We start from the raw sequence: 16,427 nt of genomic DNA on the forward strand, positions 1-16,427 counted from the left end.
GGAAAGACAGTAAAAAATTAACTTCAGCAGTGACCCTACTGAAATGCAAGCAGAATTAAAGCATGTGTAGCTTGTGAGCCCCTTGTGTGCCTGGTAAAATCAAAACTTGTAATACAGTTGCTTCACTTCCATTGACTCGTAAATGTGTGCTGTGACTATTTTCATAGGATCTGCACAGGTATGTAAATAAGCTAGTTAAGCTAGAAGGTTCAAACATTGAACGTAGCGACTAGAGCATATCACTCTGTTGAAGGAACTGACTGGATAGCAGACACGTTCCACACCTTTCAATAAATGTTATTGTGGGGCTTATTTTCAGGTTTCTGGCAAAATTATAAAGCTTGTTAACATTGCAGTGAACTGTGGTACAGTGGATTGGCACTGCAGCCTCAAGTAAAAAGAAAAAGAAAAAAAAAACTTTGGTTTCTTAGTTTTCACATGATCTTTTGCTGCCTTGAAAGTTCTTTGTGAAAACTCCAGCATCGGCTAATGGTTGCAGTTGAATATTGCCTTTAGGGGTTTACGCTTCACAGCTGGTGCTGTTCATCATGAATGCTTGGCAAGAGTTTGTGTATAACTGTCAACGCCCACACGTATACACACTCTCTGTCTCTCTTTTGCACCACTGGACCTTCATTTCCTTTCATAATTTGTTTATAAGTCACTACTTCACTGTTCTGCTGCCAACCAACCATCAGCACATTTTTCTGGTGCTTCTGTCAGTTTCCTGTGCAGTTCACTTTTGATGGTTGCTGCTTTACTTGCCTGTGTTTTCTTCATTGAATGTTAGAGTTCACTTTAATAGCAAGAACACCTCTGGATGATCTTGCTTTTTTTTCATGTGTGCGTGTTCATCTGAGTGCTGGACAGAATATATAACCAAAGCAATCTTTCTTAGTAATTTCGGTTTTATTCATTTTCCTCAGCAATTTTCTCAAATATGCACTCAAGCATTCGTACATCTTGCTACTGATAGATATGAAAGTTTCAGGTACTGCTCTCTTGCCACTTTGAAGACCCTTGTCACAGGGCTGGTTGCTGCATGATAACACAAGCATGGCTGCTAGTTTTGGCAGCAGGCAAACATGCCCATCTAGTTTCTCACATTCCAGCTGTCAAGGGCCAAAATTTTAACCAAGTTCAGTTCAAGCGCCTTTGTTCTAGGTATAGCCACGGGGAAATTAAAGGGGCCCTGAACCACCGCTTGGGCTGAGTGAAAAAATAGTCTGCGGATGGCATACACTGGTGTGAATATCTGAGCGAAGTTTTGCAGTCGTGCATGGCGCGTAAAGCTCGCAAGCAGAGGAGTCGCCTTTCTATCACCTGGGATGTAAGACTCGTTTCAACAGAAGCCTGCTCTTCTCTTCTGGACGCTTTATTTTGTAATAAAGCGGATTCCCAATTGGCAGCTGCTCATGGCCAATAGCTGACATCGATCAAAAAGTGTTTGGATCAGTGCACTTCTTACTATTGTGGTATATATTTATTGATGAACTTCAATAAACAGGCTGATGCAAGCGAAAATGTGCTTTCAAATTTCAACAATAGTTATGTACTTTCGGAAGAAACAGACTATCATCTGCTTGCGCCCGGCCGCAGCCGCCCACATAGGAAATAAACTTTGGCCACCCTGCTTATCGGTGTCGTAGACATCGGGTCTTGCTAATTTTGACTAGTTCTGAATGCTGAACTAGCCTCGAACCATGCGAAATTTAAGGTCAAACGATACTCGTGCTTGCCAGTACTCGCCCATTCGTGGCCGCTTCGGGTTAGCCGCCTTGGCAGACTAATTGGTAGTGCTTCAAAAATGCGCAAGTTGGATGTGGCTAGTATCCGTCAGTCAAGCTGGTGAAGGACAAAGCCATTTTGCACCACATAGCATGGTCAGACTGCTGCATATGAGGGCGAGCATGCACTCAAGCCTTATTGTGCACAAAACGAACACAGCACATACGCACTACAGTTGCATGTAGCTGTGGTATGCTTTGCAGTGTAGATATTGCAGCCGCTGCAGGGTGCCGCAAAGAGTCCACTGGCTCGCTCCGGCTAGCTAAGAACAACCATGTTTGGCTTGCGTTTGGTGAATTGTAGGCGCCATAACTCGAAGTGGCATCCACATTAACATCGAAAACCAAATTTGAACTGCACGCCACGGTGACATTTAGAAGGATGTGCGTCGCAGGCATGCCCTGTTCTGCCATAATCTTCGCAGTGCAAGGTACTGAAGGAGTGGAAGCACCACAGAGGCCGTGTTTGATTGCCAATAACTCTGCTTCTGCCCAATGCATTGAAGTACTTTTTGCAGCAAAGTATTTCTGAAATAATGTATTTTCACTTCAAATGCCTTTCTCCACTTCAATAAAATGTGGTTCAGGGCCCTTTAGTGCTCTTTTGTGTTGAGCTTGAACTGAAGTTACCATAAAAGCATAGTTGCCTACCCAAAACAATACACCTGTACCCATGCCAAGTATGGATGGAAAGAAAGCAGTGAGACCTAGTGTGAGAAGACTTGGATACATCGAGGGCAGTTCATTCTGCACAGTTTGAATGATTGGACCACAATTTCTTTCTGTACATGATTTTTCCATAAAGTTGACCATGCCTTCCTGCGAAAGCTTCCATGTGTACAGTCTTTTGCCAAAGTTGTGCAAACTGCTGCTGTGATGGAGGGGACTGAAAATTCTGAGGGATGGGTCAATTATTGTTCTTGCAAAAACAGTTTTACTAAACTAAGGGTTGATAGGTTACTTTTTGGGGATGGGTCAACTTGGAATACTGCGCAATTTTGCTGGGGTATGCCTCTAGTGCCACTGTAAAGTTGTGTTACCCTAGCACTTCAGCTTTTATTGTAGCTTTTCTTGAGCCATTATGGTTGTTGCAGGATTTGGCTCATGTGATGAGGGGCACCAGCATTGCAACTCCGATGGAGGTTACATGTGGGAGGACTCCACAAATAGAGAAGAGGAAGATTCTTGGAAGAAGACCCTCAGTCATGGTTCATCGACACCTCTTCCCCAAGGACACGACTGCTCACCAAGGGAATCGTAAGCATTTTATCTCTAGTGTGAAAAAATCCAGCAGAAGTCTTCTCGTGATGAATGTCGACATTAATGCATTTATCAGTGCAGTGAAACGCCATATTGCCACCGCTGAAATACGTCGTGCATGAGGTGTATATGCAGCTGGGCTCCTCTTGCGCTTCCCTCTGGACAGGCTGTGGCATCTATCGACACCACTGCAAAGTCCGCATGTATGAATATACAGACAAAATTGTCATATATATTACACAGGTTCTATTCTGGCCAGTGCCAGAAAAATTTGATTTTTTTTTTTTTGTCATTTATGAGTGGCTCATACCCAGTGGCACATGTTGAGGTCAGACATTCATTGAAATGTGGCACATATTCAGTGGTGCATACCCAACGACTCAAGTTAACAGCAGCTCAGTGTTCTACCCATAGGACCATAGACTACCTGTTGACCCAAGTTGTTGGGAAAACGGTTACAAACGTAGAAATATCTCTGAAAGTGCGTGAAATATCAGATTGCTAATCACGTTCACTTGCTTGCGTTGATTTCTAACGAGCCATACCTGCACATCACTTAATGTCAAAGGTACAAGTTTCCTTGAAGGGACACTAAAGGCAAGTATTAAGCCAAGCTAAAGTGATAGATCAGTGCTTGAGAATCTCTAAGGCGTCGTTATTATCATGAACACAGGCTTAATAACAGTAATCGAGGTAAATGCAGGACATGATTACTCCCCCGGGACAGTGAAGTACTTGCCCGTTGAAGAAAGCACTCCTCAGTTCTGTCACTGGTACTCAACCACTCGTTGCAAAAACATCATTCTATTGTATTACAAGATGAAATAAAATGCTACTTGTCCAGTTCTGTTTTCTTTTTACAAAAAAGAACTCGTTAAAGTTGCCGTTGACAACGACGCGGGCAGTCGAAAGACTTCGTGTTCGCTTGACTCTGAACCGCCCATGCTTTTGCGTTTCAGCAGTTTCGTTATCGCGTAGTGCTGCACTGGTTTTGCTGGCTCTCGAAACTTGCACGAACTTCAAGTAGCAGAGAATTCAACTTCCATGTTATGTCGCAGGATGCCCAAATGATCTACACTACTTGACTAAAAAGCAGCTGCAGCGGCAAATCCACCAGTCTGTCTTGGCACGGTGCCGCCGTCTGTCAGATGCAGTTTTACTCGCAGACGGCAGCAAAGGGTGGTGATGGCATATGCAGCGTCGCCACTCCCCTGGTTGGGTGGTGGGAGATTTGAATTTTGAAAAAGTATTCGGACCCTTCAGATGCAATTTTCTCGTAAACTAAGTCCTTTCTAGGCACGAAACAAGCGTTGTGATGTTTCTGAAATGGTATTTGAACAGTCCACGTCGATTTATTATTTGCCTTTAGTGCCCCTATAACACTGCAATGCCTATCGTATCATACATGCTGTGCAGTTTGATACCTGAATATTTCAATTTAAGTGCAGGAATTCTAGTGCAAAGCCAATATACCATTTTAATACAGTTAGCATTCCTTGAAAACTTTGCCTACTTTGTGGCATGTATTTAATCTTTCACTGACTTCAGTTGTCCACTAGCTTGTGCTACTAGGTATTTGCTGGCTACTGTCCTGTCAAGCAGACATGTGCCACTGGATATATTGGATATATGCCTGAATAGACAACAGGCTGCTGCCTGGCTTAGTAGACAACTTGGTTCATGGGTATGTGCTATTGGCATTTGTCCAAAAGAACAATTTCAGCACTGTATGTTATATTGGTACGTGCCCATTCTTAGCCAAATCGCCAGAATGGATTTGCCAAGCTGTTGCTAGGGGTATAAATCGCTTAAATATATTGAAGCGATGGTGTCCCATCCACAACACAACTGTCAAGTGTGGCCGCTTGATGGAGAGCCATTGCAATGGAGTTGCAGCCAGGATACTAGGATTACTATGAGGTTTCAATTGGGGTGCAGTGATTACAAGGTATACTGCATCGTGGTATCATTTAACATTTTGGTTGGTAACGAGATTGCCACATCGTGTGTGGTCATGTGTCATGTCGCCACATTGCTGTAATGCTAATAGCATTAACTTCGACATTCATCGTGAGATGGGTTCTGCTAGAATTTTTGAGGTGCAGGAGTTAAGTTTTGGTTGTGTGTAGTTCAGCAAGACTGTTACAAATTATTATACTAATTATTATACTAATTATGTCCTAATTAAAAAAAAATTCCCCGAATGTACTCTCCATGGCTAGGAATGAAGGTGAACAAGTTCTAATTTTCTTTGAGGAGCTGTTTGGCTATTGCAGAGTTAAAGTGCCACTGAGCTTAGTGCAGAGGACACTGCTATATTCAGGTAGATGCTGGTGTTGATTGGGTCAGATTTTACTATGGTAGACTCCTGTTAAGCCTGCTTAAGCCAAATGTTCTAATATGGGCAACCATGGGAAACCAATGAAATGCTCAATGTGAAAAAAAAAAATATCTTTAGCACGAACCAATAATTAAGGCAAATTTGGGCAGCCACCACTCGCTCTTTCTGCTTGGCTCACTGTGATGCCCAGATCAGCAGGCTTGGGGAAGGTGACTCTTTTACCTATGCGAGAATCAAAGGGTGTTTCTGTGGACATAGACACCTATGCTAGCGTCGACGATGGCGTAAAAACCTGTAGTGCAGACATCATAGAAACAGTAATTCAGAGAGCCCTCGATGTGCCTGTACAGGCTGGTAATTGATGATTAGAATGAGGTGGGGAACGATCCCCACCTGCGGCAAGTTGTTTTTTCATCCACTTTCATTTCCATTAATTTATCGTTTCTTTATTTCATTTATTAAGCGCAAGTAATTTCCCCTATGTTGTCGTTGGTGTCGGTGTTTGTTGGCTTCTTATGATATGAATAATAAAAATCGGGCCCCTCGGTTAACCCTCTCTCTCTTCTCGTTTAGAAAAGTTACTGAAATTTCATGCAGCACCAACATGAAGTATTCTCCCCCCATAATCCATATCTAACTGGAATGCCTTGCCCACTGGTGTTGTAGAATGTCTCTTCATTCTTTGCATGCTTTTGAATGCATATCTCATTGAACTGACATGAAAGTGCTTCGCTAAGCATCTGTCTATTGCACAGTGGATTATTTGTGTTGTATTTATCTGCATTTGTTTGTTCGTTGTTGCAATATATTTGTTTAATTCATTCTTGCTGAAGGCCTGAAGCCTGTGCTGGAAATATAAAAAAAAAGATGCATTTCCATCTCGCTTCATATATTTAAAAATACTTTTATTGAATTTTTCTCTCAGGTATGTTGATTCCCCGATGCCTCAGTACCAGAAAAACATGGGCCCTGTTGGATGTGAAAGGAAAGTGACTTTTGGTAGCCCCTTGCCGCACATGGACTATGAGAGAAGGAAGTTGCTTGCAACGAAAAGTGAGTTGGGCTGTAGTTTCATGGCTGCACTATTAAGTTTACCTCACAGGTGTCTATCGAAAAAATTAATTGGCTTTCCTGTAAGTATTTAATAGTTCTTCTTGTGACTTGTTTTCTGGTGTTTCTCATGGCAGTTTAATTTCGGGATACGAGCGTTAGAGCGGTGAGGCATCCTTAATTTGAACTTCATGAACCCTTGGTATCCGATTTTTAAGGTTACATTTTCTGCGTTTCAGATATCAAATTTTAAATTCCAGATTTGTCGCTAACATTGTCTCCATCTGAATTTTGCAATCAGAAACAAGAGTGGCCATTACTTACATGAGTTGCGATTTAATGAACGCGTTTGCACCAGGCTTTCAATTTTGTGTTCATAGTATCTTGCTGTGGCTTATAGCCCACCTGGCCGCTATTTCATAGTGGTGCCGTCCGCTCCATTTTATGCCACTCTTATCATCCACGGTTCAGGGTTGGCTGATCCTATTGATAATGTTGGTGGAGCATCGCTCGTACTACTGACGAGGCACAAAAAGGAATAGCATCTGAAAACGCATCGCTACAAAACCGCAGCCTTGGTTTGCTCTTTGTAGAACTGGAAGGCCAAGGCAAACCCCAGGTTCTTGACAATTTAATTGAAATACATTTGCTAATTTTTGAAATATGGAATTTCTAGTGCTGTGGTGTTCCAGGAAATTTGTAGATACAGTTAGTCTTTCTTGGAGGGATCCAAGTGAGTTGCTCTGTCTGGAATTTCTGCTGTCTGGTGGCAAGTACAACACAGGTCTATAGTGTATCATAGCAGTTGTATTGTTGTGAAATTTATGCAGGTGAAAAATTTGCATGCTACAATACTCCATAATACCTCCCGTGGTTGCTCAATGGTTATGGTTTTGGGCTCCTGAGCACGAGGTCGCGAGATCGAATCCTGCCCACGGCAGCCATATTTCGATGGGGGCGAAATGCAAAAACACCCGTGGTACTTAGATTTAAGTGCATTAAAGAACCCCGGGTGGTCGAAATTTCCAGAGTCCTCCACTATGGCATGCCTCATAATCGGAAAGTGGTTTTGGCACGTAAAATCCCATAATTTAATTTTAATACTCCCTAATGCGAAATTTGAGTGCAGCTCTATATGTATTTTCATTTAGCGATATATTGGCTGGCGTGGACAATCTGTCTATTGCGGCACGTTGCACACGGAGCGAAGTTTGGTGCAGCTGCTTTGCTAATCGGAAGATCGCGAGCAGCAGCGCGTTGGTGACGTGTGGGTGCAATTCGCAGCAGCAGCCGCCAGACAGATCTTCCAGACGCGTCCTACTCTGGCGCCATCTTGTAGCCATTGTCGCTGCAGTGCCAGTCTTGCACAGCACTAAGCTTCTCATGCTTTCGCCATACCCTCCTCCTCTGCTTTTCTCCTCGCACTCTCACCGCTCTCACCGCTTTTTTCATCCCCCTCTGACCCCCGTGTTCGCTCTTTCATCCGTTGTGCTCATTCACTTGGTTACATCGGGAACGCCAATGCTCGACACAGGAATGGGCACCTAAGAGGTGCGCTCTAAAATTATTCTTGCATCCAATTATGTGACGGGGAAAACCAGCTATTGATATGTACTGTGATACACATGTGACAGGTTGAGCATTGTGAATTAGAGCGGTTAACGGCATGCATGAGTAGAAACATCAAAGAAGGATGTTGGACTCAATAGGTAAATCGCATGTTGTGCCTGAGAGCATGTTTAGCAATGTCTTAGGCATAAGTTATGAAGGTTGCTGTATACCAAGGAATTTTTCATTTTTGATCCTGCTTTTCATAAGCTTCTTAATAGTGAATTAGCTGTACTTGGCAGATGAATTTGTTTACCTGCTGGCATTCATGCATACGTCTTACCTGCAGCAATGCAAGAGCATGCTGGTTCTACCAAGAGGGTGCCTTCAAGTACCTGGTCTGGCTTTGGCTTTTCAAAGTCCATGCCAGAAAGTGTGAACAAGGGACAATTTCAGCAGTGCAATGCAGCCAGCTCTTCTAGGCGCCCACCCAAATTGGAAGAAACCAAGGTAATTTCTCTCCAGTAGGGAAGTGGCGAATGGCATTGAGTCTCCCAGTGGAGATGTTAAACCCAATTTTCATGTCAACAAGTATTCTGCTGCCAGTTATAATTTATTTAGTGATTCGATTCATGTAGTTTTACGTGTTGTGGTGGCGTTGTGGCTTCAGCATAATGCCACTAAGCCTGAGAGCGCAGGATCAAATCCCGGCTGTGGTGGCCTCATTTCAATGGGGGACAAATGCAAAAACGCCTGTGTACCGTACATTGGGTGCATTTTAAAGAACCCCAGGTGCTCAAAATTAATAGTTCTCCCATTATGGCGTGCCTCATTATCATATCGTGGTTTTGGCATGTAAAACCCAAGAATTAACTTCGTAGAGTTTGATAGCACCTTTGGTGTCCATGCTTTCACTAAAATTGACTACCGTTACTTTGACCCTGTAGTGATGGGTTTGCCCGAGGCTTACCCTGCGAGCAACGGTCAGAAAAGGGCACAATGCTTCTCCACTTCACTTAGAAAGGCACTACAGTAGGTTTCGTCGACTCTCTAAAGTGGCACCGTAAAGGCTTTGGAATCTTATCTTGGGTTAACCAGTGTTTGTTGACATAACAACAGTGTGATAGTCGCAGCTCTTAAAGGCGAAGGCTCACCGCAAGACCAATTGAGTGATCATGCCCACTGTGCTAGGTCTAACCAGGTAGCCATCTACAAAGTGCAAGAATAAGTCACGGGAGCAGAGATTATGTAACGAACTAGTTGCGGGCCTGTGAGCATCTGCTGCGGTGATGAAGTGCTCAGCCTAAGAGAGCTTGGGTTGAGAGGGGTGTCCGGAGGCTGCCACTCGGGAGGCCAATTGGGGCACATCTCGGTGACAAGTGCTCGTGTGGAGACTCAACGCCAGGAGGGAGAAGTGCAGTTTGTGCAAGAAATTAGCTCTGGTGCACTAGCCATATCCACCACATTCCCTCTGATGGGGGTAGTTCCCTGAGGTCAAAATAAGCACCATGCGCGAGCTGGAGGATGAGGTGCAGAGAAGGCACTTCTAACCCCACGACCCTTATAGGACTGCAAGTTTTGGTCAGATTATTGGAAAGCTCGCATTAACATACGCCGACAAATTGAACGAGTTCAAATGTTTTGCTTTTAAGTAGTCTGTCGTCATTGACAGACCACTTCAATACAAATTACGATAAGTTGGTTGTCATTGGTCAGAGACTCGCAAACCTCAACAATATTGTTGGCGTTGAGAAAATCCTCAAAAGAAACAATCGTCCAGGGCATATAAGTCATCATCACTACAGGACAGGTAGCTGTCTTGGCTGTCGTCTCCTATGGAAGCAGTAAGCACCATTAGCATAGGGATGGCCAATTAATATTCTTTAACGATTAATGGTTAATCAATTTAGCTTTCACTTGATTATTTGCTTTTGATGTAGAGTTTTTCATCAATTGATTATATGAAATTTTTACTGGGCCCTTTTAAAAACGTTCAAAGACAGTTATCTACTTTTGGTAGGATCCTATTTTAATGTTTGAGAGGTGAAACCAAGTTTGAAACATAAGTGTATACAGTCGCCGACTGTTCATTCGGACCTCACGGGGACCGCGGAAATGCCCGAATGAACAGGTGTCCAAAAAAAGATTCAGAAAGAAAGAAATCCTTTATTTCCATGCACTTATTTGGGCTCGGCAGCAGGCTTGAAGAAATTGTGAATGCACCGTTGCACACTGTTCTGTTTACGCGCAATCAGATCACCCTGAATCTCCAAGAGGGTCATGCGGTCACTATAGGCAGCTGAGAGCCACAGCCACTGCTTGTACAAGCTCCGCGTGCGACGGCAGCGGCGCACATGGTGCATAGTCTTCCAACATGGAGTCATTGTCCGGCAGGGCAGCAGAAACATGACGAATGATCTCGTCGTTGTCTAGTCCTGCTGCATGTCAATGCAGCACTGTCAGCATCTGTGAAACTGTCAAATGAGATTGTATCCGGAATCGCAATGCCATCACTGCGCAGGTCTCGAACATTTTCGGCGTCGGTAGGGAGCACATCTGAAGGCGACAGATCCTGGGCCCCTACGGCACCCGCTTCATCGGTTACAACAAATCCAGCGTTCTTGGTGCACAATGGCCATCTTTTTTGCCATTGACATTGTGGTATATTTTGTATCGCGCTTGTTGGCATTCCCCAGCCCAGTCTGCACGGGCACTGTTGGCACCATTAGACACTTGACATGATGTTTCTGTATGCCGCGTTGAATCACCGCAACCTCGACACAGCACACAAAGCAAGTACCACCGTGCTGTCACGCCGACACCAATCGCAATAACTAAAAACATGGCCTAGTCACAGCGTCATGCACGAAGAAACAAATCGGCTGCTGGATTGCCTTGATATGGTTTACTAAGCTGAGACCGGAATTGCTGTAGCCACTCTACCGAACCAGGCAGAAAGGATGATCATGAGCGGGGATTTGCAGTATCGCCACCTCGTGGGACAGCAAGGAGGCTCAGTTCAAAATAAAAATGGCGTTCAGCAAGTCGAACCATGCATTGGTCAGTCTGTGGGGGCAAGTGCCATCGATAGAGTTAGCTCAAAGAGTGTCCAAAAAATCAAACGAAAGGTTGCAAGGTGTCCGAACTTTGTATGGTAACTTTGAGATGGTAGTGAAAGTCAAATCTCCCCCTTTTTTGTTATTTGCTAGTACGTACTAGATTTTACTTGTATCATTATGCAGGTACATATTATTTGTGTTCAAGTATCAAATGCACTCACTCTTATATTCTGCATAGTTGCATTTTTGTGTGGTTTCATGCCTTTGTTAAACTGCTCCTCAAACTGTTATTCTGTGTATCGGACGCAACTACAGTGGCAATGAACAGGATCTGCAGTTGTACAGCACGTTTCAGCATTAAAAAAAATTGAACCTGATGGCTACAGAAAAAAAAGTAAGCTCAACGTGAAAAGTTGTCAACTGTAAGTAAACACTGAAAATGCTGCACTCTACATATAAAGCAAATACTGCTTGCGTGGAATTTGTGAAGACTTAGAAGTTTTCATATTGTGCAGGTAGCATGTTTGGGTGTGTGCAGTGTGGCAGAGCAATAGCCAAGATTGCAGGAAGGTAGTCATCTTTTGTATATGAAAACTGCAGCTGATGGGTGCAGTGCACCTATACTTGCCTGTGACCTTGTGATCCTGCGTTATAGGCTTTTTATATGTTGTGCTCTGCTGCCTGTCATGAAACCTAACATCCAAGAGGCAATTGTTGTTTTGTTAACATATTTTACACTCATGGGGTCCTAGGAGAGTTGTTGGGAGGAACATGCTGTTTTGGTTATGCAATATAAGCTGACTAATGGCAAGCATTTACATAAGGAACATCAAGCCATTGTGGTTGATGGTACCTTAGTTAGGGTTTTTTTTTTTTTGCTTCCAAGCTCCATCTGCTGAAGCCCAATTCTCCAAGCCATTTGCATGGTATCTATCAATTTATATTGAAAAGCCAGATCTTGTGCAACAAAAATTTGTTGTGCAGTTTAATAGCTGTTTTTAAACAAAGCATTTTTTGCTACATACTTGCTAAGTGAGCTGATAATGTTCGCAAAATGTGTCATGCCCATTTGCAGGTATGTTCATCCATTGACCAGGCCTCCTCGAGTAAAGTGTGGAGCAATCCTGTTGATGCCTGCCTTGGTGCAGCTGGTGGATCCATGACTAATGACTCTGATGATGCCCAGCGCTGTGGCAGCAGCCTTGGTAGGTCTGCAAGTTGTCATTACAATCATGCCTGTGTAAATAAATACATAGTATTTTGCATGTGGTTTTCATTTCCAGCTGCGATCTGTTTATAGGCTTGTAAGTGGCAAGTGAATAGTGCATACAAGTCAGGCTGCGATAGCTCGTACCACCAAGACAGGTGTGACCAGGAAGCTAGCTTTAAGCATCTTGCTTTTTCCTTTTGGTGCACATACCCAGTAGCAGATTTAATTGTAACAGATCATGCAGCATGTGAGCATTGTAGTACGCAGTTTATTTTACCATAGAACACATGCAAAAGTTGACAGTGCGATCGGCTGCTCAATGTTATATCCGATATATCTTTAAGACTGGTATCATTAAGTGGGCTCAACTGTACTAGTTTAGTACAATTCCATAATTGCAAAGCACCATCAGGTAAACATATGGAATCTGCACATCTTGCATGCTAACATATAAAAGCTGCAGGATTTCCTGATGTGCATAAAGCTTTGAATCCCATCTTTTAGTTACTTAAAGATTGGAAAAAAACATTGGTTTGCACTTGCATGAGGCCCCATTTTAATGAGTTTTGTGAAGCCATAAACTGTTTACAAGCTCGTGTGGTTTCTTCGTATATTCTGGAAGCTTCGGTGCTTCTGCCTGGCCTCCGTGCATTGAAAAGGCAATGCTGATGTCATTTCTGAATTACATTTAGAAAAAATTGGCCGACGATTGCGCTTCTTGGTAATGCAATCTTTGAGCGCAGCCGCTGCCTTATTTCAACAACAGGCAACCGCATACAGAACATGCAGTGCCAAACAGAGGCGGTTCTATGTTTCGGATTAGGCAGCACACACCGCGATCCGCTGCTATCGAGCTAACGCTCCAGCAACGTGCCATTGTGCCGTCTTATAATGGGTCACCGCCGCGGAGAGAGAGGGGGGCAGGTAGATTAGCAATTATTTAATGTTTCTTAAGTGGGATGAGGAAACGGGTGGTGAACAGGCATATTGAGTAGAGGTCACACACTCATTCACTCAGACAGGCCTCAATGTGGCTGCACAAGGTTGGGGTGGGAAGTAGAAGTAAGGGGAAAAAACATAATTGTTTTTCGAGTCACCGCAATGGCACTGCACCAGGTAAGGGGAGGTATAGGGCAAGAGTGGAGGTGGGAAAAGGACAGCCAGATGCAAGCACTGCCAGAGGCGACAAATGCCACTGAGGAATGCGTCCCGCGAACGGTGAAGCGAGAGACACTGCAGAGAGCCGTACAGCCACGCGATGCGGAGACTGAGGAGCAGAGAGCCGGGGATCACATGCGAGGCGGCAAGAAGTGCCCGCCGCTGGCACCGCAGCAGTGCTGCGACAGCGAGAGAAAGGACGGCGAGGATGGTGTGGTCGGTAGCGGCGAGAGTCGCAACAGCGGCGCTGGGCGCAGGAAGGGGCAGAAGATGGCAGCAGGAGTACGTGGATGATGACCTTCGTTACGGCAAGGCTGGCGGTGCCGGTGCCGCGTAACATTGGAACTGGCGCCAAAGAGCTGCGCTCTAAAATTCCACTGCTGTGCTGCACATTAGTTTCTAAAGCAGCAGCAACAGGAACATATCTGCTCTTTTCTTAGTTTCCATATTTCCTAGTGTATAACTTCCAACCTCGTAAACTACACTGCTAACCTTTACTAGTACCACCACATTACATGTGCCTCCACATGTGTTTAGTGCAAGTTTGCTGTAGCTCTCCAGTTTTCAGAACCTTCGACAGGTGACAAATGATACTGAACCTGACTGTGAAAAATCCCCTACACTTTGCTGTCGGCGTAACTGCGGTCAGCTAGCACAGCGCAATGTTGGTCACAGCATGAAGTGGTGATTAAGCCATGTGGTGCATGGTCTGTGCTTTCATCTGTTGTGCAGCTCAACCTTAAAGGGGCCCTGAACCACCCCCCGGGCTTCACGAACAGTCTGTGGATAGCATGCACTGCTGTGAACATCTCTGCCAAATTTCGAGGTCATGCACGGCACTTGGATCTCTTAAGCAGAGTGCAAAATCACTTTTCTGTCAAACGCTCTTTTGAACAGAAGCCTGCTCCTCACTCTTTTCTAGACGCTTTATTTGATAATACTGTTAAATCTTGATATAGCAAAGTAGGTAAAAATCGGCAATCTGCTTTGTTATATCGAAATTTATTTTGTATTCAAATTCAACCTTTTATGCAAATAAGTAGTTGCCGATCGATTTCTCTTACGTGGGAAGGGGCCACAGAAATTCCACATTATCGGGCAGTAAAAAAAGAAGCAGATTTGAATGAGGAAACAATTCATTTTGACGAAGTTGGGAGTCAGCGACGAACTATACGGTTTCATGTCACATTGACGATATCTTCACATCAGCTATATGAATTAAGCAAAGCCAGCCACGCTTTCGCATGCATCAGCCCCCAGGGCTGATGGGGTCTCCCGCACTGGGACGACACGCTGGAAGATGGCTTACATGATACTATGCCATCTCAGCACGCCTACTCTTTGCATACGCAGCAGATTACCTCTAAAGCAGGGTCCACGGCTGCATATGCACTCAGCCACGCTTACAGCCATGCACAGCCATGGCTGAGACGTGCGCCTACTAAACGCCCCCTCCCCATGCCTCGCCCCTCTCGCACGCTTGATCACATTACCAAATGTTCATTCCCCTCCCCCTCTTTCTCTTTGCTCATGTGGGGAGGCGGCACTTGTGCGTGAAGCCACCATCTTTCTTTCTCATCCTCGCACACTTTCACTCACACCTAAAGCACAAAGCGTTCGGTGTGCGATGGGACCTTATCATACTTGGACTTTACACGTAACATGATGCGGCTTCACTTCGGTGATCACTCTTGGCGCGCCAAGTACAATTTGAGAGGTGTGTTTGCAAGAAGCCATTTGAAATTCAATCATTTGACCATCTGACCGTGGAAGTTTCCTTTTAGTGTCTCGGCATTCCTTTGCTGCAGAAGCGAAATTTCGTTATATTGAAATCGCATACAAACACACTTTGTTATATTGAGGTTCTAATTATGTGGTGTTCTATGGACAAGCGGTTATGAAAAGTTAAATACTTCGTTATATCTAGAATATTATTATATTGAAGTTCGTTATATCAAAGTTTAACTTTATAGTAGATTCCTATACCCGGCTGCTATTGGCCAATAGCTGATTTCAATCAAGGGTGTTTGTATCAGTGCGCTTCTTCCTATTGTTATTGTGTATTTATTGACGCAGTTTAATAAACAGACTGAAGTAAGCGAAACTGTGCTTTCGAATGTGGATAATTGTGTACTTCTGGAAGAAGCAGACTAACGTCTGCTCACACTTGGCCGCGGCCGCCTGCACAGGAATTACTTTGGCCACCCTTCTTATTGGTGTTGTAGCCGTCAGATCCCGCTAATTTCGACTAGTTTTGAACACTCGACTAGCCTCAAAAACGCGAAGCTTAAGGTCAGACCACACGCTCGCTTGCCAGCGTGTGCTTACTCCTATCTGCTCCTATCTGCGCCTTGGCAGACTGCGCTTCGTACTGAGCTATTGGTAGCACTTCAAAATCCGCAAGTGGGATGTGGCTACTGTCATTCAAGCTGGTGCAGGACGAAACCGGTCCGCACCACGTAGTACAGGCAGACAGGCGCATATGAATACGAGTGTGCACTCCAGCCCTGTCATGCACAAAGCAAATGCTGCAGTTGCATGTAGCATCGGTCTGCTACATTGCGTAGATACCGTGGCTGCTGTGGGGTGCTGCAGCAAGTCCACTGGCTGAGCGCACTGCGGCTTACTGAGGACAACTGCACTTGGTACATCGTAGGAGCCAGAATCGTAAATAGTTGTCTATGTGAACATCCAAAATCTAATTTGAATTGCGAGCCATGATGACATTCAGTAGGCAGAGTGTTGTGGGCACACCCTGCTCCACCATAGCCTTCGCAGTGCAAATCATTGAAGGAGGGGATGCACCGCAAACGTATGTTTGATTTACAATAACTCGGCTTCTGCTGAATGCATTGAAGAACTTCTTTCGACAAGGTTTTTCCGAAATAGTCCGATTTAACTTCAAATGCATTTCTCTACTTCGATAAAAAGTGGTTCCGAGCCCCTTTAATGAGCCGACCGTAACCTACATAACCCACCTGCATGTAAAGCTAGGAAAACCTTTCTGTATTAGA

The 16,427-nt window shown here is 44.4% G+C and overlaps 1 protein-coding gene across 2 annotated transcripts in view; it reads left to right on the forward strand.

Moving 5' to 3' along the window:
- The window catches only part of BicC (protein bicaudal C), a 170,048-nt gene that overhangs the window by 131,914 nt on the left and 21,707 nt on the right, over positions 1-16,427 (forward strand). For both annotated transcript variants that reach the window (XM_050196711.3, XM_050196712.3), the window contains exons 13-16: positions 2,882-3,044; positions 6,314-6,441; positions 8,336-8,496; positions 12,121-12,250. In XM_050196711.3, coding sequence (XP_050052668.1) covers positions 2,882-3,044; positions 6,314-6,441; positions 8,336-8,496; positions 12,121-12,250 — 582 coding nt within the window. The remainder of the gene's footprint in view (positions 1-2,881; positions 3,045-6,313; positions 6,442-8,335; positions 8,497-12,120; positions 12,251-16,427) is intronic.

The sequence above is a fragment of the Dermacentor andersoni genome, chromosome 1 (genome assembly GCF_023375885.2).
Source record: "Dermacentor andersoni chromosome 1, qqDerAnde1_hic_scaffold, whole genome shotgun sequence".
Classification (NCBI taxonomy): Eukaryota; Metazoa; Arthropoda; class Arachnida; order Ixodida; family Ixodidae; genus Dermacentor; species Dermacentor andersoni.